The sequence below is a fragment of the Mesoplodon bidens genome (genome assembly GCF_964165515.1).
Source record: "Mesoplodon bidens genome assembly, chromosome: 4".
Lineage (NCBI taxonomy): Eukaryota > Metazoa > Chordata > Mammalia > Artiodactyla > Ziphiidae > Mesoplodon > Mesoplodon bidens.
In genome coordinates, this window is record NC_138160.1 from 108209713 (window position 1) to 108230272 (window position 20560).

Below are 20560 nucleotides of genomic sequence, written 5' to 3' on the forward strand. Positions count from 1 at the left end.
TGGGGGCAGACACCAAAAACAACGGGAACTATGAACCTGCAGCCTGCGAAAAGGAGAACCCAAACACAGTAAGTTAAGCAAAATGAGAAGACAGAGAAATATGTAGCAGATGAAGGAGCAAAGTAAAAACCCAACAGACCAAACAAGTGAAGAGGAAATAGGCAGTCTACCTGAAAAAGAATTCAGAGTAATGACAGTAAATATGACCCAAAATCTTGGAAATAGAATGGAGAAATTACAAGAAACGTTTAACAAGGAACTAGAGAACTAAAGAGCAAACAAACAATGATGAACAGCACATAAATGAAATTTAAAATTCTCTAGAAGGAATCAATAGCAGAAAAAAATGAGGCAGAAGAATGGATAAGTGATCTGGAAGACAAAATAGTGGAAAAAACTACCACAGAGCAGAATAAAGAAAAGAGAATGAAAAGAATTGAGGACAGTCTCAGAGACTCCTGGGACAACATTAAATGCACCAACACTCGAATTATAGGGGTCCCAGAAGAAGAAGAGAAAAAGAAAGGGACTGAGAAAGTATTTGAAGAGGTTATAGCTGAAAAATTCCATAATATGGGAAAGGAAATAGTCAATCAAGTCCAGAAAGTGCAGAGAGTCCCATACAGGATAAATCCAAGGAGAAACACACCAAGACACATATTAATCAAACTATCAAAAATTAAATACAAAGAAAAAATATTAAAAGCAGCAAGGGAAAAGCAACAAATAACAAACAAGGGAATCCCCATAAGGTTAACAGCTGATTTCTCAACAGAAACTCTGCAAGTCAGAGGGAGTGGCAGGACTATTTAAAGTGATGAAAAGGAAAAGCCTACAACCAAGATTACTCTACAAGGATCTCATTCAGATGCAATGGAGAAACTGAAACCTTGACAGACAAGAAAAAGGTAAGAAAAGTCAGCACCACCAAACCAGCTTCATAACAAATGCTAAAGGAAATTCTCTAGCCAGGAAACACAAGTGAAGGAAAAGATATACAAACACAAACCCAAAACAATCAAGAAAATGGTAATAGGAACATACATATCAATAATTACCTTAAATGTAAATGGATTAAATGCTCCAACCAAAAGACAAAGGCTGGCTGAATGGATACAAAAATAAGACCGTATATATGCTGTATTCAAGAGACCCGCTTCAGACCTAGGGACACATACAGACTGATGGGATGGAAAAAGCTATTCTATGCAAATGGAAATCAAAAGAAAGCTGGAGTAGCAATTCTCATATCAGACAAAATAGACTTTAAAATAAAGACTATTATGCATCACTGCATAATGATCAAGGGATCACTCCAAGAAGGAGATATAACAATTGTAAATATTTATGCACCCAACATAGAAGCACCTCACTACATTAGGCAAATGCTAACAGCCATAAAAGGGGGAATCAACAGTAACACAATCATAATAGGGGACTTTAACACCCCACTTTCACCAATGGACAGATCATCTAACATGAAAATAAATAAGGAAACACAAGCTTTAAATGACATGGTACTGGCACAAAAACAGAAATACAGATCAATGGAACAGGATAGAAAGCCCAGAGATAAATCCATGCAACTATGGTCACCTTAGCTTTGAAAAAGGAGGCAAGAATATTCAATGGAGAAAAGACATCCTCTTCAATAAGTGGTTCTGGGAAAACTGGACAGTTACATGTAAAAGAATGAAATTAGAACACTCCCTAACACCATACACAAAAATAAACTCAAAATGGATTAAAGACCTAAATGTAAGGCAAGACGCTATAAAACCCTTAGAGGAAAACAGGCAGAACACTCTATGACATAAATCACTGCAAGATCCTTTTTGACCCACCTCCTAGAGAAATGGAAATAAAACCAAATATTAAGAAATGTCATCTAATGAAACTTGAAAGCTTTTGCACAGCAAAGGAAACCATAAGCAAGATGAAAAGACAACCCTCAGAATGGGAGAAAATATTTGCAAACGAAGCAACTGACAAAGGATTAATCTCCAAAATATACAAGCAGCTCATGCAGTTCAATATTAAAAAGAAACAACCCAATCCAAAAATGGGCATAAGACATAAACAAACATTTTTCCAAAGAAGATATACAGATTGCCAACAGACACGTGAAAGGATGTTCAACATCACCAATCAGTAGAGAAATACAAATCAAAACCGCAATGAGGTATCACCTCACACCAATCAGAATGGCCATCATCAAAAAATCTACAACCAGTAAATGCTGGAGAGGGTGTGGAGAAAAGGGAACCCTCTTGCACTGCTGGTGGGTATGTAAATTGATACAGCCACTATGGAGAACAGTATTAAGGTTCCTTACAAAACTAAAAATATAACTGCCATATGACCCAGCAATCCCACTACTGGGCATATACCCTGAGAAAACCATAATTCAAAAAGAGTCATGTACCACAATGTTCATTGCAGCACTATTTACAATAGCCAGGACATGGCAGCAACCTAAGTGTCCATCAACAGATGAATGGATAAAGAAGATGTAGCACATTTATACAATGGAATATTGCTCAGCCATAAAAAGAAACGAAATTGAGTTATTTGTAGTGGGGTGGATGGACCTAGAGACTGTCTTACAGAGTGAAGTAAGTCAGAAAGAAAAAAACAAATCCTGTATGCTAACACATATATATGGAATCTAAAAAAGAAAAAAAATGGTTCTGAAGAGCCTAGGGGCAGGACAGGAATAAAGACACAGATGTAGAGAATGGACTTGAGGACACAGGGAGGGGAAAGTGTAAGCTGGGATGCAGTGAGAGAGTGGCATGGACATATATACACTACCAAGTGTAAAACAGATAGCTAGTGGGAAGCAGCTGCATAGCACAGGGAGATCAACTCAGTGCTTTGTGGCCAACAGTGCTTTGTGGCCAACTATCCCTCCTGGGATAGGGAGGGTGGAAGGGAGACACAAGAGGGAGGAGATATGGGGATATATATATAAGTATAGCTGATTCACTTTGTTTTACAGCAGAACCTAACACACCATTGTAAAGCAATTATACTCCAATAAACATGTTAAAAAAAAAAAGGTTCCTGGGTTAAATCGCACACACACACACACACACACACACACACACAAAAGACCCAAAAATTTTAACTAAAATCATAGCTGGATTATGAGGAGTGAAACTGAATTTAGGTTGTAAATGTTGCTTAATGTTTCCCCAAATGTTCAGCCACCTTCACAGAGCAGGACTGACACCTTTTAGTATGGAAGTTTTCAGGTGTGGCAAACCACTGCTATTTCTTGGGTCATCTTTAAAGGTTTATGGTACAGGTTTCCCCAGTGGTCAAGAACAGAAACTGCAAGAAAGCCGTATGGGAGAGACTAAGCTAATGATCACCAGATTGAAAGGTTTTAGAAAAGCAAAGAAAAATGTTGTTGCAGTATTGGAAACATGGTTTTCTTGTCATCAAATGGACACAGACTACAGTGTCACCAATACTAGATAAAATGTCATCTATCACACATGCATCATCAGTACACATTCATAAGGTATCAGGAATGTGAACAGAATTGGGGAGGGGACTACAAAATGTCTTTGCAGTGAGACTCCCAAAGTGACCTTGCCTTGCAGCACTTGGACAAATGAACCCTAAAGCAGTTCAGTTTTGATCATTGGGTTATATCTACAGTCATCAAGACTGTATATTTGTAATTTATTTGAACATCAACTGTTTGCTTTGTTCCTGTAGCACCTTTGAAGAATTCGATTTTTCTAACTGAAGGCCAGGACACAGTTTTAGTGGCACTTGATATCCCCTCTGAGTCTTTTTTTTTACAATATGACTTCCTATTTATTACAGTGGATAGCTGAGAAGAAACTGAGAAGAGGAAAATCAAGAAAAGAGAATGTTTAGGAAGCAATAATAACTGAACTGTTAAACACCGCCTGAGGTTTTAGATAAAAGTAGTTGGTCTCAGTGTATGTGAACTATGTATCGTTGATTCTGTTGTCACTTCCCAACATCTGCTTCAGCAATTTATCCTCCTCACTTGAATTTATATTGTCAGATTAGTTTAATATTCAAGTGAATCCTCCCTTTCAAGTAAAAGAGCTAAAAAGACAAACCACATATTGAGCTAGGAGTCAAGCTGGATGCTTTAATTCCTGGTGATTTCTCCATATGCATTTAAATGTCTTTAGTTAAATTAACTGTCAAACATGGCTTGCAATGAACCTGACTGGAAACTTTAAATTTTCTTAGGGAGACACTTGACTTGAGATTCTTGCCTCTTATGAAATTATTTTTATTTCCAGATATATACCAGATTAAAGGAATTGAAAAATTAAAGAATGGACAAACTGCTCATTTAATTGCACCTATAGAATACTTGACTAATAGATAACACTGTAAAGCCCTTTGCTCAATAATTCATTGCCAAGAACCACCATCTCAGAAGTTCTACTTATAAAGAATAGAGATCCTAAAATAATAATATCACTATCAATATTAATTAATACAATGCCACTCAGCAATTTACAAAACATTCACCCATACACTCAGTGTCTTACTTTTAACATCATAAATATGTTTATATGAGATCAGATCCGTTTCACCTTAAACTTAAAAATTTCTGCTGTAAAATTGCTTCAATTTTGCATTAAGAAAGCAGTTTTTTTTAAAGCATTGTATTTCATGGGAAAGTAATACACATCACAGAGAACTTCCTACTTTGCTGCTTTCTCTAGTTTCTCTTAAACACTGTACAAAGCTATTTCATGCTATATGAGAATCATTTCTCCTATGATAATTTTCATCTCCTCTACTTAGATTTCCTTATGATTTGTTAAGTTGTTTTGAGACCAGCTCCTGTCCTCACTAAGCCAATAACCCCTATAATTTCACTGCTCTTAGGGAAGAGTGGTGTTTCTGAAGGAGAGGGATATTTCTTGGGAAGGTTAACTTAATTAGGTTCTTTATCACACAGAAAAACCCTTCAAGGTGATTTAAGCAACTTGGTGCTTCAGGATCTTAATTTTTCAGTCCCCGAACACATGCTTGTGCTTTATGATTCAAGTTAAGTCACAGCTGGCCAATAGCTACAAATTTTTTCCCAGAAGGCAGCCTTAGTCAAGTTCAAAAGGAGTGCTGAGCACAGAAAAACAAAACAACTGCTTGCCCAGTAATAAAGTCATTGCAGGAAAAAAGCTCTTCATTATTTTTATAACCATGTTGGAGATGAGCCGCCCTGTCATAAGGCAGATATAGGAATTCTTTTCCACCACCTGTGTATTCCGTCCTCTGATTTCTGTGCTCTTCCATTATGGATGTTTGCCTATGTTACCAACACCTGTAGAGGTGGGGCTGAGAAGCTGAAATTGCTTCACATACATCTTTGGCCCTTTGGGCTTTCTCTGTCACCAGAGAGGGTTAGACCGAAAAACAGGCTTCCTAGCAGGCTCTGTTAGGTGTGTGACTTAGGTGCACTCAGGTGCACGTCTCCCGCCATTCTCAGGGTGTGATTTGAGATGGTAAGCCCAAAAAGTAGATTTGGCTTTAGCAAGCACTGGCTACGCTTTCTTTTCACAAGACCCACTGAACACTCTATTTTGTTCTGTGCTGTGCTCAGCTAATAATATAAAAACCTATTTATTGCACTGTAGGTTCTTTCTCAAAAATCTCGGCTGCAACCATTGTAAAGCAATTATACTCCAATAAAGAAGTTAAAAAAAAAATCTCGGTTGTCAGCCTGATTCATGTTTACTGGGTAAGAATGTCGAGGCAGTGTTACACTCACATAAAGAAAGAACGTACAAGCAGTACCCGTTAAGCTCAGAAATGGATTTGTTTGAGTACAGATATTCTGATGCTATGTGAAAGCAAGTTGGTCGGTAGATATTGGTGCAGCTTATTTTGTTGAAGTTAGCAGGATCTCAATTACCTAAAAATTATTCTTTCTATCAAATATAACCCTCATATGTATCATATAGAATGACCTGAGTCCAGTACTTCCTGTTAAAAGAGGGCTTTAAGGGAAGGCTGCCTGCCTATCACAACCACCCATGCTATAAAAAATCATACTTCAATACTACTCTTTTATAACCAACTCTGTTATACTGACTTTCTACTTGTACTCACTCTGTAACTATCCAAGGTTACCTTTACGAACCTAACAAAGTAATGGTGCTATTGATTAGTGAAGCCTCATGTTACCATTGAAAATAAAAATCAGCATCTGGAGTTGAAAGACCTTGATTCAAGTCAATTTAGCTACTTCCTTACTAGATGCCATGATTAGATCTACTCACGCTCTCTGGGACCTCAGCTCTCTCCTCCGCAAAATAGAGAGGCTAACATAGATGACAATTAGGTTTCATCAATGAGCAGTGGCTATTGGGAGTGCAGGTTAAGGATGATGAAGCCACAGGTGCAACCTGGTGTGAAGGGATCCCCACATCAAAGGCTTGCCATAGAGCACTAAAAAACATCCATGGAACATATTCATCATCCCTGGACTTTTAAAATATTCACCTGAGGCAGTATAAACATAAAACAAAACAACAGATGTGAAACTGATTTTTTAAGCCAAGTTTTATCCAAATGCTGCTCTCACTTTTAATAGTTTCATTATTAATGATGGGTTGTTAGAAGAGAAATGAAAGGAGAAAACTAGCTATACCTTCTGTATTCAAGCCATTCTCTTATATGTCCTTGGTAGTGAGCATTTTATCAGCAGTCCTCTGGAGACAAAACCTACCTGTTATGTATGCTTTCTAAGTGAATGAGGGTGGGCTGAATGGGGTAGATTTCAGACAAAATGGGAAGAAGCTGTGCTCTGGCAGGCCCAAGACAGAGATTCCACAGGAAGCAAGAGGCAGGGCCTTAGAGCACTCCTCATACCATTCCAGAAAGGCAGCCACCTACTTTGCCTAGGCGTCGGGCCAGCTCTGGCAGGAGATTGGATCAAGGCTATTTGCATGTCTGTTTCAGGACATTAAGTTTTGTCTACCCATACAAAGTAAGGAGGAGATCAATGCAATCAGGCAGAAAATGTAATTTAGAAGAAGAAAACGGAGGAGGAAAAGAAGGAAGAAAAGACAAAATTTTGCTTTCAATGAAGTATAGATCTTATTTTCTGTAAAGTGTGACAATCATCTGTAGAGAAGATACTTTAGTGTTTTAGTGGCCAGTTTAGAATTTCCCTGATGTGTTTCAAGGAATAATGACAAAAACCAGAAAGACATACCCACTACATTGCAAACACAGCATTGGGTACTGTCATTTATGTGTTATGTCATTTAATCCCCACCAACTCTATGAAATGGGATCTAGAGCCTGAAGATGTCATGCGTCTGGCCTAATTTCTCACGGCCAATAATTGACAAAGCCCAGTTTTAGAGTCCGAGGCCATGATTCAAAGTGTGTAGAAAGACCAAGAAATTTTAAACAGTGCTGGCAAATCTGTGTTGAAAGTCTTCTATAAATAGTTGCCTGATTATTCCTAATTCCCACTGACTTGGTATAATGCAAGCTATTCAGCAATGTGATACGGATAAATATTTCCTTTTCAAAACACTGCACAAATACATGATTTCCTCCCTCTGTCCACCCTGTAGGAGAAGTAGGAAAAGAGCAAGGTAATAGGAATTTACCTCTAAGCTATAAAGCCTTCCTATCCTTTCAGTAATCACTGAGGGGAGCTCCTGCTTACTAGGGAGACCATAACAGACTCCATCAGATTCAAGTACAACACTTGGGTTGCCTGGCTAGAGAATGCCAAAAAAGCAAAGGAAAATATTATTGTTACTGAAATCATTTGATGTCTATGACTAATAAAAAACATGCTGGCAAACTGAATTTTTAGAAATGCCCAAAGGACTTGGTTAAAGCTATGAATTAATAGCATACAGTAGTTCTGTCTGGAGAAAATTAAAAAAAGAAAAAAAGACAATGCTGTTAAACTGTTTTAAACTTTATATGAATAACCAAAAAGTCCAAACAGAAATCTTAAGCAACCAATCTAGGTCCTCTATTCAACTTTAAATTTAAATTTAAATTTCCCCTCCTCTTTCTCTTACAGCTGAATAAGAAAGTTTATACATTTTGAGTCACATTATTCTTGAATTCTGAGGGACCCACAGGCCTTCTTGGCCTTCTTGTCCAACATCTCACAAATACCAGAATTATCTCTAAAGTATCTCTGACAGCTGTATCCACCTTAGAGACTATGAGGGCTGAGGTGTCCATTCATGCACGTGCTGTGTCCCTGGAGGGCTAGGGGTGGAAGGAGTTGGGGGTAAGCCAGACCTCCAGTTACTTCTTGACCCAGGTCCCAGAGGTTACTCTGGGCCTGCCTGAAGATGTCCACCCAGGCAGGCTGTGCCTGAGTCTGCCCAGAGCAGGAGGTCTTTGCCAGGACTCATCCTATCTTGTTATGGATTCAAGCTCTAACTGCTGGAGGGTGCTTTCTCATGCTGTGCCACAATCTGCCTCCTTGTGTTTCCTCCACATTGTTTCTCATGCTATCTCTGGAACAATACTGTTTGACTCAACTTCCTCTCCTCTTGACTACCCCTTAGATAACTGAAGTCAACTGTCATAACTCCCCTATATACTGTCTTCTCCAAACTAAATATCCTCAGCTTCTTTCTCAGATCATAAGGCAAATAGACAAATATTATAACAATAATAAGAGACAAAAAACAATAACAATAAGAGGAAGACAAAAAGGTGGTTTGGAAATGGGAATTTTTAAAAAGAGTTGTCTTTTTAACTGAAAAGCTGAAAATTTTAAATGATACCGAGGAGCGCTATATCTTTCCACTGAGTTCCTGTGCACTATCCCTTAAGTCATCCCGTCAGGATGGAAATGTAGCTCGTTAAGAGTTTTACTTAATGACACCATGCCAGCTCCTAGGGATCAGCCAACAATTCTCACCAACTTGCATTTATTTTTTCTTTGTTTACTTTGTATCAATGTCTACTCTGAGAAAAGTTTCTGGAAGAATATTTACCTGCATATGAATAGATGTGACACGTTTTCAGAATTTGAATACCACCTATTAAGAATTAAGGGAGGTGGGGAGGGTGGGAGGGAGGGAGATGCGTGAGGGAAGGGATGTGGGAACAGATGTATATGTATGACTGATTCACTTTGTTATAAAGCAGAAACTAATAAAAAAAAAGAATTAAGGGAGGGACAATGTAAGGAAACTAAATCTTTAGTTCTTTCTCCTCCCAAAATTTTATCACGTAAAATTCCACATACAGAAAAGTTGACATAATTTTATAGTAAACACCTATATCCTTCATAGCTAGACACTACAATTGACACTTTGCTATCTTCAGTTTATCACGTATCTATCAGTTTCTCTATCCATCCATCAACCCGTCTTACCTTCCTACACGTTTCAGTGTAAATCGTGCTCATCAGTACACCAAATCCCTGACACTTCAGCCTGTATATCATTATCAGTTCTTTTTTTGATACTTTTCATTAGCACTCTGTTCTGACTCCCTCTTGCCATCCTTTCCCTCATTCCCTCCACTTTCTCAATTTTCGTTTCTACATCCTTCCTCCTGCTTTCCATCCCCAATGTTCTAAGTGGTAAAAGCAAAGTGTGAAAAATCTGAGCATGGAGCCGTCTTGAAGCAGCATCAGGAAAGGCCCCTCACAGGTGTGATTGCCATAGACCTGGGATAGAGGAGGTCTGCATGAACAAGCTAATGCAAACCAGTTTACAAGAGAGAGAAGTACAGATTAGCAAGACAATTTAATTTACTGTGAGAAACACAGCTACCAAATACTTAGGCACCTGCGTCTCTTCATCAGCGCAGTCTCTCCCTGAACTCAGCTGCATGACAGGCCAAATTGTGAAGGGTTTAGGTGAACAGAGACACAGAGAAAGACAGTGAGTAAGAAGGTCTTAGTGACATGGAGCAGAGATCTTATCAGCACTGTTTTAACAGCTGGCTAGCACGGTGTCTAACACCAAAGGGGTGCTTCATAATTAGTACAATGATAAAATGAGCACATGAATGCTAACTGCCCCTCTAGCAGAACGTCTGTGGCTCAGGGCGCCTCTCACCTGGACGGGCTGAGTAAATTCTGCCCACTTCCACCCCTCTAACGCTCATTAATGAAGTTCCATGACCACCATTCTCCTTTGAATAATGCATTTTCTTTTATCTGGGCATATGCTATTAATTAAGCTTTCATGAAGTCCTGTCTTGCTGTCTTTAAAATGAGAAGTCTGTGACTATCTAATCCCATCTTTGATAAGCTGATTTTATTGGCTTTACTCTCAAAACAGGGAGTGATTCCCTGCTACCTGAGTCTACTCTTTTTAAAGACTAGGGAACACCATCTTTCCTGGTGAGCAAAAACTATTCCTTTCCTTATCTCAAGATTTATATCTGATAAGAAATGTTAGTCGTTTATTTTCTGGGCTTCCTAATTACCAGCCCACGAAGACTTGGCAAGGTGAGCTCTTCAGTGGAAAGGCAGCAACACAAAAATGCAAACGCAGCACTCTTCACAACAGACAGCTTCTCTGTAGTTGCAGAGAAATCCAAGTTTGATAAATCAAATCCATCGTGAGAACCATAAATGGAGCTTTCTAGTCATATAGTTTCAATGGGAATCCTTTGGTTATGTAACAACTTCTTAATGTAGTTCCTTCAAAGGTCTCAATGTCATAAATCAGATTATTTTATAGCAAGGAATTCCTGTCCTTGCTATTTCAATTGCTTGAAAACCCTCTTACCACTGACCACTTTCTATAAATAGATACCATAGTAAATATTTATAAACATCAGCATTTCATGGTAGCATCACATGTTTTAGAGTTTGTTTGAATGCGAACCATTATGGTGTTCGGGCAAAAATGACAGAATCAAGGCGGTGATTATTTCATGTGAGTCTACTTACAGACTGGAAAAAAAATCAGATGTTTTTAGGTTTTGGCACTTCAATGGTAAAATGCAGACTGCCAACTAGAGTTCTTTTCTAATTGCCTCTATATATAAGCAGCCAAAACACAAGGCTCAGATCCAGATAAAACCCATTCAATAGGGTGAAAGATACTATGATGCAGAGAGTAAGCTTTTATTGTTGGTGATTCCAGTGCTCTGACAGGAGCACATGTACCTCAGACAGGACTCAGTCTAGATGAACAGGGAGCATTTCATCTAAGCCAGCTTTCAAAGGCCCTGTTTGTTCAGACATCATTAGTTCTTTTTATTCCTTTGATGCATCTGTCTCTAGTGACGGAAACTCTTATTTTTTTTAAGAAACTAAAGCATCAAAGGAAACTGGAAAAGCTACAAACTGATTTGGCAACAGCTAAGCAAGAGGCTGCCATCACGGTCCTGGAACTCAATGAGAAGATAAAGACTCTATGTGAAGGAAAGCCAGCCCCTAGAGGTCAGTATTACCATGTGACAGTCACACACTGGCCCTTGGTCGTAGGTGATGCATATAGCTTTTCTGGCAACAAAGCAGAAAGCAAGGCCACAATGCCAGACAGCATACTGGGCCAACAGTGTGCTGGCCTGGCCCGACCTCCATTCTGCATGATTAGAGACAGCATGCAAACTCCTAACTCCAGGCTGGGTGTGATTTCACCATGTGAGAGGCAGGGGATGAATAAGCAGTTCCTTAAAGAAGAGTCTCTGAGACTGAAGAGGGGACTGAAACAGGTCTGATAAGTGTCTTGCTGGGTGGCAGTGAGGGAAGAGCAGGGCCCAAGGAGGAGACCTCAGGCCCCCAGGGATGGGGCTCTGAAGTGGGGCAAGGAGAGGGGCTTGTCTAAAAGTGTAGACGGGGTCTTCCCTGGTGGCGCAGTGGTTGAGAGTCCACCTGCCGATGCAGGGGACGCAGGTTCGTGCCCCGGTCCGGGAAGATCCCACATGCCGCGGAGCAGCTGGGCCCGTGAGCCATGGCCGCTGAGCCTGCGCGTCCGGAGCCTGTGCTCCGCAACGGGAGAGGCCACAGCGGTGAGAGGCCTGCGTACTGAAAAAAAAAAAAAAAAAAAAAAGTGTAGACGGGACGATAGACTCACCAAGACAGGCATGGGGAAGGAAAGAAATTTGTGTTTTAACAATAGGCTAATGAGCTAGAAACAAACAGGGAAGCCTGGTTGGGAATGAAATCTGGGTGGTTCAGAAAAATTTAATAGCCACTCTGGTTTGGATTTTTTAAGAAGTTTTCTCTCAGAGATGATAACAAACCTGGGGGAGAAAAACCCTCGGACTGTCATCATCAGCAATAATATGAGTTCACATTTAATACTACATGGCAGGCATTTTGCTCAGTATTTCATGTACATTTAATTCTCAGAATAACCTCTGAAGCAAGTACCTTTACGGATTCCACAAGAAGAAGCACAGGCTTAGAGATGTGGATTATTACCTTGCCCCAGGACAGATGTGTGTGGCAACCTGGGCAATCACCCCAGGGCGCCTGCGCAGCTCTGGTGCAGTGAGGCTATTTCTCTGCTCTGTGGCAGCGATAGCAAACCTCGTTCTGCCTGGTGGATCTCTTGCAAAACTATGATTCCTTGGGATGAATGTCTTCCTTTGATGTGCAGCACTCTTGTAAAGCCAGGAACATGCAATTGTTCTTACTCCTGCTTCCTTTATTACTCATAAGTAATTATGAAAAAAGAGGAGGAATGTGGAAATAGTGAAGGAGGAGAAAGTAGGTGATGTGGTGGCCGCAGAAAGTGAGACACTCCCAGCATCCTGACCACGTGGGAAACTGTTTAATATGAGTTTGGTTTTAATTTTCGATTTTGAATAGCACTTTCCCGAGACTGAAATGGCATGTAACACCATCACTTTGAAATGCAGCCTTTTCTCTTTCCACAGAACAATATAAAGACAGTTTAATTTGCTTTCACCACCTTGAAACCTAAAAGAATAAAATCCAATAGAGAATGTTATGCATTTAAAGGTCTTTATTCTAAGGCATCACGGCCATATTTCAAATTGGTTGCATAAGAAGAAGCTGATGATGATTGTACGGCACATTGGAGAAAGTTCTCCAGCTCACCTGAGAGAAGCTTTCAACTTCTCAACTGTATTTTGAATCTAGTGGAAAAAAAGATTTTATTGCAAGGTACCTACTTCTCATTACTCTCATTTTTGACAAAAATAATATCATTTGCTATCTAATGATGATTTTGTCCCTTTGAGAGTTTGATGGGTCAAAATTAAAATAGTACTGAGGCACGAGGACTCTAATGGTTGTGGAGGGATGTTAGAAAACATTAAATCCCACCTTTGCTTCTTTGTCCATTTTTTCTCTATATTTTTGTTTAAAAGGGAAAAAAAACTACCTGTACAGGAAAAAACAAAACAAAACAAAAACCCTAATGTATTATGAACAGATATAAATTTAAATAAAGTCAAGTACTCCAAGGTCAATTATGGATGAAAGCAGGGACTCCCTTGTCAACCCATGTGTTGCTTCTTTTATTTGGTGGAGAATCTGAGTCAGTGGACTGACATACAGCAGGAAGGTCTTAAACCAAATATTGCACAATCTTACTCTCCCATGGGTCTCATGCAGCCTCACCCTGCATTCAATAACCCAGGAGATTGTCAAGGCCGTTGTGGCCCCAGAGTAATATGAACTCTCATTCTCAGAGACTTTGGTCACCTTGCCCTACCTCTCAATTGATTTGAAAGTAAAGTCTGAAAAGATGTAGGTAACTTTAACACACAATGAATCCCATTGAACCACTGGACAATTAGGGTTGACCCAGCTCCCACACACAGTCCTTGACCAGAACACCACTCCTTCCCTAGTTAGTCCTGTGTCCTTTTATAAAATGCTTGTTTTTGGTTTTCAGACATCTTTTTGTTAATGGCAGATGCCCCCAGTTATAATAGCTTAAGGAGAAAGGGTGATTTACTGGCACAAGTATAAACAAACTAAGAAAGTGCATGCCATCAGCCTTAGAGTCCCATAGATTCAGGGTCTCAGATCCCATCAGGGCACCTGTGTCTCTCCACTCTGCTTCTCTCTGCATTGAGACTTTCATTCCCTCAAATGGGATGTCAGGAGAGTCTGGACACATGGCCACAATTAATTAAGGGCTGCCCTCCTTATCTCTCCTCCAGAGAGGAAAAAAAGCATTTTTCCACCAGCTCCAGTTAGAAACAGTACAAGAAAATACTCTGTCCTGTTTTGGGTTGGGTACTCATCCAGGGCCATGAATCAATCTTTGTAGCCAGGGGTGGGGAAGTATGGTTGGACAAGCCTCGTCATGTACCAGCCGCAGGGCGGAGGGGCACGGGGAAATAAGTGGGGGGAAGGAGGATGTTGTGACTAGTGGCTTCCAGAAGCACAGAGCTGGACTGGGAGAAGAATACTTCCTTAAAGGAAGGGATAGCCCATTGCAGGAAAGAAAGAGGGAGGCAAAATCAACATGTCCAATCCACTTTCAGCTGGTAATCAAGTTAAAATATAATAAAATGCTTCATGAGTCACCCATCCATGTGTATTTGCACTTTTTAAGTAGATTCTTCCTGATGAACAAAAGACCTTCATGATCCAAGAAATAAATGTCCAGTAGTATAACTTCAGACCCCATAGTAGATGGAGAGTGAACCATTTTGGGAAAGGAGACCCCTTCCAGCCTCCATCAAGGGACAGTGTGGTCACCTACTCTGAAAGCCAATCTTATTGTAACAATTGAAAATGCAAGAGGGGAAAAAGTGTTGATTCTAAGTGACATGCTATCTGGATTACCATGAAGCTACTTCTCTGCTATAGTTACACACCAGTGCCTATAGTTATAACAAACAGATTAAAGAGATGGATCCAAATAAATTAGAATTTATTTTTATGCAAATGTGCACAGTTTTCCCGTTTGGTTCATTTTCTAAGTAAGACTATTTATAAGGTTGCCATTCAACCTCTGATCAGAGGAATGTCCTGGAATACTAGGAATACTTCTTCTTCTTTTTTTTTTTTTAATTTTGTGGTACGTGGGCCTCTCACTGCTGTGGCCCCTCCTGTTGCAGAGCACAGGCTCTGGACGTGCAGGCTCAGCGGCCATGGCTCACGGGCCCAGCCGCTCCACGGCACGTGGGATCTTCCTGGACCGGGGCACGAACCCGTGTCCCCTGCATTGGCAGGCAGACTCTCAACCACTGCGCCACCAGGGAAGCCCACTAGGAATACTTTTAAGCATGTTCAAATTGAGGAAACAGTGAGCTACCAAGCTTTTTTTTAACATGTAAACACAGAAAAACTATTTCATTGGCTATGTACTTAAATTATCTCCAAGGAAATAAATGATTTTAGTCAATGGAAAGTTCAACCAAAAAGAAAAACACATTTATTATAAAACTGGCGCTGCAGGAAACTTACTTACAGCCTTATCCTTGTTTGTTGATTTTACTTTGTACAGATAATCACGGCCCAGGGCAGATTCCTTGCCTCATCTCCACAGCCTGCACCTGAAGTGCTCACAGTTTAATTCACTCACAGAATTCAGTGAAACGCCTAGTATACCCGTTCAAAGCTTGAGTCCACCTTTTGGTAAACATTAGTAGGCAGGAACCTAAGGTTAGATTTCAAAACCAACTTTGCTCCCTTTGGTTTTGGAGCACAAAGTTACTTTGTAAAGGACCTTGGTGACTAAGTCCTGTTGTTGGCACATGAGCATCAAGTCACCTGCTAAGATGAAAGCTTGTATCTTTGACCAGAACATCCGGGACCTGGTTTATAGACTTCAAGCTAGCATACTAAAGGGAATGCACTCTTCTGGATTTTATTTTCCTTTTAATTCTTTTCTCTTAATATGCACAGCTGGTATATCAAATAACATATATCTAGTTCCCACAGGCAAGTTCCCATTGTCCCACTGAAAGCCGTATCAACTTTAAGTCATCTCTTGGTTTTACTCTCATTAAGAAGACTCTCCCAGGTAGTACAGGTACATCCCAGGGCATTACCCAGGGCTCATGGTCTGAATAGAGCCAAACACACTTTTGAGAGAGGCTTGTAATAGGATTGACTTTTCAGTGGCACAAAATTATTTTTAAACACTATCCCATTAATTTTAAGAATCATACTTGCTGTCCTACACAATTATGAAAGTCAGGAGATATATCTCTTTGCCAAAACGCCAGAGCCAACTCTAACTAGCATTCTAAAGAGTATCTTTTTATCATGATATCCATCCCCAGGCACTCAGCCCAAACCTTCTCTCCCTCTTTTTATTCTCCTCCTGCAAACCTCCTTGGGATCAAAACTCTTACTGCAACTAGATGTTAAGAAAACAGGGGGGCTTCCCTGGTGGTGCAGTGGTTGAGAGTCTGCCTGCCGATGCAGGGGACGCGGGTTCGTGCCCCGGTCCGGGAAGATCCCACATGCCATGGAGCGGCTGGGCCCGTGAGCCATGGCCGCTGAGTCTGCGTGTTCGGAGCCTGTGCTCCGCAACGGGAGAGGCCACAACATTGAGAGGCCCGCGTACCGCAAAAAAAACAAGAAAGAAAAAGAAAACAGGGATTTGAGGGTGATAAAAATGTTCTGGAATAAGATAGTGGCAACACTTGCACAGACATTGTCAATACAGTAAGACCACTGAATTGCACACTTTAAAATGGTTAACATGGTGAATTTTTTTTTTTTTTTGGTATGCGGGCCTCTCACTGCTGTGACCTCTCCCGTTGTGGAGCACAGGCTCCAGACACGCAGGCTCAGCGGCCATGGCTCACGGGCCCAGCCACTCCGTGGCATGTGGGATCCTCCCAGACCGGGGCACGAACCCGCGTCCCCTGCATCGGCAGGCAGACTCTCAACCACTGCACCACCAGGGAAGCCCAACATGGTGAATTTTATGTTATGTGAATTTTATCTCAGTTAGAAAAAAAAAACAAACAAACAGTGATTAAAATAATCCTCACAAAGATGTAATGCCCTGTCAAGTGTATTTTAATGAGAATGCTTTTGGCCTAAATAAAATCTTGCCTTGGTAGAATTCCAAGCTTTTAGAGAGCGGTCATCTTAATATTTATTGGAGTAAGGCTAGTCTTGAATAGTTCTCCATTTGTGTCTAGTTTTTTAAACAATGCCATCCTCTTCCTCTTCTACGGTCTCTCAGCACAGCTCTTGGAAAGGCTGCTATTCCTCAAAGTAGGAACCAATTTCTTGACCAATAGTTCTGCATACAACCTTCTTTTGCCATTGAACACAGATTTTTTTTTTACCTGTCTACCTAGAGTTTTCTAAGAAAGTAACAAGGAGGGCCCTGGGATCTCACTGTTTCAACTGCTGGGACTTTGTCAAAAGCACTGCTCACCACCCATGGCATCAGATTGCGTGAAGCTCAGTGTGACATTTGATCAAAGCACAAACAGGCAGCCTGGACTTTCCTATTGCTGCCAACTGTGTTACTGCCTTGATGGAAAGTGACAAGAACTCAGGGAAACAAAAGGTGGAGATTTTCCCACCCACATAATTATCCTTACATTTGCAGAAAAGAGTTTTCTTTTAGGCATTCCTACTGAATCCTTAGATACAGAAACTGTTCCACAGTGGGATATTTTATATTTAGGCCAATAAACACCAGAAATTAACATTAGGAAAAATGAGAGAATGTAGGAATAATAACTTCAAGGTGTGTTTTTTAAGTATAACAAGTTCCTAAGGAGCTGTAGTATTTACCTCATAGAAATAGTTTATATTTATCTTTATAATCCCTAGTCTCATTCAGAGATTACCTGCCAGGTTGCCTCTTCCTTTGTCCACTGAAGTCTTCCTGAAATAGAGCTGTTTCCTGGAATAGAACCCCAAAGCCAAAGTCTTCTCACTGATTTCAGAAGTTCCCTCAAGGATAAACAACTCCTCCAGGAGTCCCTGAAAAGCTTAGGGACTTATTGCAAGAAGATCCCAAGAAAAGTTACTTATTCAATATGTACAAATTGAGGGTGGGTCTAATTTTCAAAAGGACATTCCAGAGGCCTCTAGGCCTAAAAATAACTCACATAAAAACTAGTCGTCACTCAGGACTTTGTTGGTTGCAAGTGACAGAAACCAAAATGAAACTGGTTTAAACAGAAATGTATGAGCTGCTAAGGCTGGCAGTGAGGCTGAGCAGGGTTTCTGGACTGCTCATTTGGCTCTTCTTTGCCTATTGGCCCCATTTGAGCTATTGCAGGCACAGATCAGGAAAGGTCCCCTGGTTGCCCTGGCTTATCAATCTTTGGTGAACATCAGTTTCTGCCTGCTTAGAACTACTTCCCCCTTCTTTTAGTAACAGAAATATGGTTTTCCTTTGGGGAACTATGCCTCTCCTATTCACTGCAGTCCAGGGGGACTGTCAATCAGTGTCCCTTTCCTACTTAACCTAGGTAAAGGCTTGTGACTAGCTGAGCCAATCACACTTGCTTTTTTTCTGGAACTTGAATCTTGAGCTGAGTTGAATGAGGGAGGGCAGAAAAAAGCTAGAGCTAATTCATTCTGAAGGTTGGGCCCTGCCGCCTGAAGAAATTGTCTATTTTGATACCCATATTCTTGAGGCTGACTTCATGAGGTCAGGTTGTTAAGCTTTCCTTCAGCACTGAGAGATTTCTCATATCCTTACAATAAACTTTTTTTGCTTAAAGTAGTCTGCATTGGCTTATAATACTTTCAACCAAAGAAACTTAATTTGTACCCAACTAAAGGGAACAGAACTTCTTTCTCACAGAATCTATACAGAAATCTCAAGGAAGCCGTTTGACTGACTCTACTTGCATCGCCCTTGGATCAACTGCTATGGCCAAGGCAATGGGATTTTATCACACCTGGGTCATGTGCCAGAGGTCAAGGGCTAGGGGACACTATCAGATAAAAGATGGGAAAATTTTCTGGACAGAAGCCAAAAAAAACCCCCAAATACTTTTCACTGTCCCCTTTAATCTATTTTAGTTAAAGCTCATAAACTTGGAGAATATGGCCATGAGATGAAGATCAGTTTTATCTTGTGAGGAAAGTAAAAAATTTCTCTTCTTTCTCTCCCTATCATTTTCAAAGTGCATATTTAAGCCCCTTCTTTGCAAAAAGTCTGGAAATCTATTTATTTTATAATTAGCAAAGGGTAAGAAGATCCATTCTGAAATTTTTGGTTGAGGTCCAGTATTTGCTAGCTATATCAGCTGTGGGAATTCAGTGATGTCAGGGTCCCCTCCCTCCTTTGTTTGTAAGACTAATTTTGGAATTATACTGTTATCAGGAAATGGTGCTCCCTTCCTTCTGTCCATCCCTTAGGAATAGTTTATTATTATTATTATTTTTTTTTTTTAAGTCTCCTGGATTCTGTATCCAGAGAGTTTGGATGAAAGGGCAAGCACCAGCTAAATGTCAGACAAGGCACATGGGAATTGGAGCCTGATCAGTTTCAAAGGTTTCTTACTTAACCGTGGAAACTGCTATGATCACCAGAAGAGCATGTGCTATTTGGAAATACTGCTAAAAAACTCAGACCAGAGGCGAGAAGGAAGATGTTTCCTTCCAAGCAATGTGTAGAGAAATAGTGAGCACTCCTTTGTCACACACAGCAGATGGAGATTTTTTTGTCAACAGAAGATAAACTGGAGAGTCTGAGGTTGCAAACAACTGTCAGTCAACTGTAGATACTGGTGCAGCCGTTCCTGATACCAACTGCTTGGTGCCAAACTACAAAAAGAGAACGATGTTCTCTCCTGTATTCCCCAGAAACCACAATGTTATTTTATTTAATGACTCAGTGTTTCCTGATAGGAGGTTGAAGTTAGAGGCTAGATACATTGGTCATATGCATAAATTTGGAGGAATGAGTGGATACTTGTGGGGGGCGTGAGCTCATCAAGTCAAATTTAGAAAGGATGCCTAGGACCCAATTGTCCTGGAGAGGTGGAAAACTTCTCTTTGAAGACACAGGATTTCTTTCTGGTCAGTGGGATTGGGTTCAATTTATACTCTTATGTATATATTAGATACATATGTGCAGTGTAGTAGTCTGGAAGAATATTTGTTTTTAAAGATATACTGCCTTGGACCAGATTAGCCTACTATGCCTTTAATTTTTTTCAATTAAATAAAGCCACAATTTGATACTGGACAAAGAACATAGAACTAAGAAGAAATAAAGAGCTAATGTAAGAGGCACAGCATTATTCCCGATTTGCTTAATATGCATTGGATCCAGGAGAAGTGTGTTAATCATGCTGGCATAATAATCAGTGCCTGCAAGATCTGAAAACATTATTGCTCTTCTGCAGATGCTTTCCTTAATCCCAGAAATTATCACTGAGAATGTTGCTATGATTTTCCAGTAAGACCTGAAGTCCTGCTATGACAAGCTGTCATTTCAACCTGGGCACACTGTTAGAACATCTGTTCCACAAAGATAGACAGTCTAGACATTGTCCAAAGGCCCCTTTTTTCCTGGGTCATTTCTACTGAATAAAGAAGGAACCCTGTTCCTATTCCAGGGAATTTTGTATAGAACTTGTCAAAGAAGAGAGGAGCCCTCAGCCACAAACAGAAATTGTATTCTCATAAAGTGATCATTTATAACTCCAAAAGGTGAATCTCTGAGGT

At 40.3% G+C, this 20560-nt stretch overlaps 1 protein-coding gene across 1 annotated transcript in view; it reads left to right on the forward strand.

The window, feature by feature from the left end:
* The window catches only part of CCDC192 (coiled-coil domain containing 192), a gene marked incomplete at its 3' end in the record, with an annotated part of 209699 nt that overhangs the window by 131710 nt on the left and 57429 nt on the right, over positions 1–20560 (forward strand). Inside the window, 1 exon segment of the mRNA XM_081230460.1 lies at positions 11272–11404. Within this exon segment, the coding sequence (XP_081086586.1) occupies positions 11272–11404 (133 nt within the window).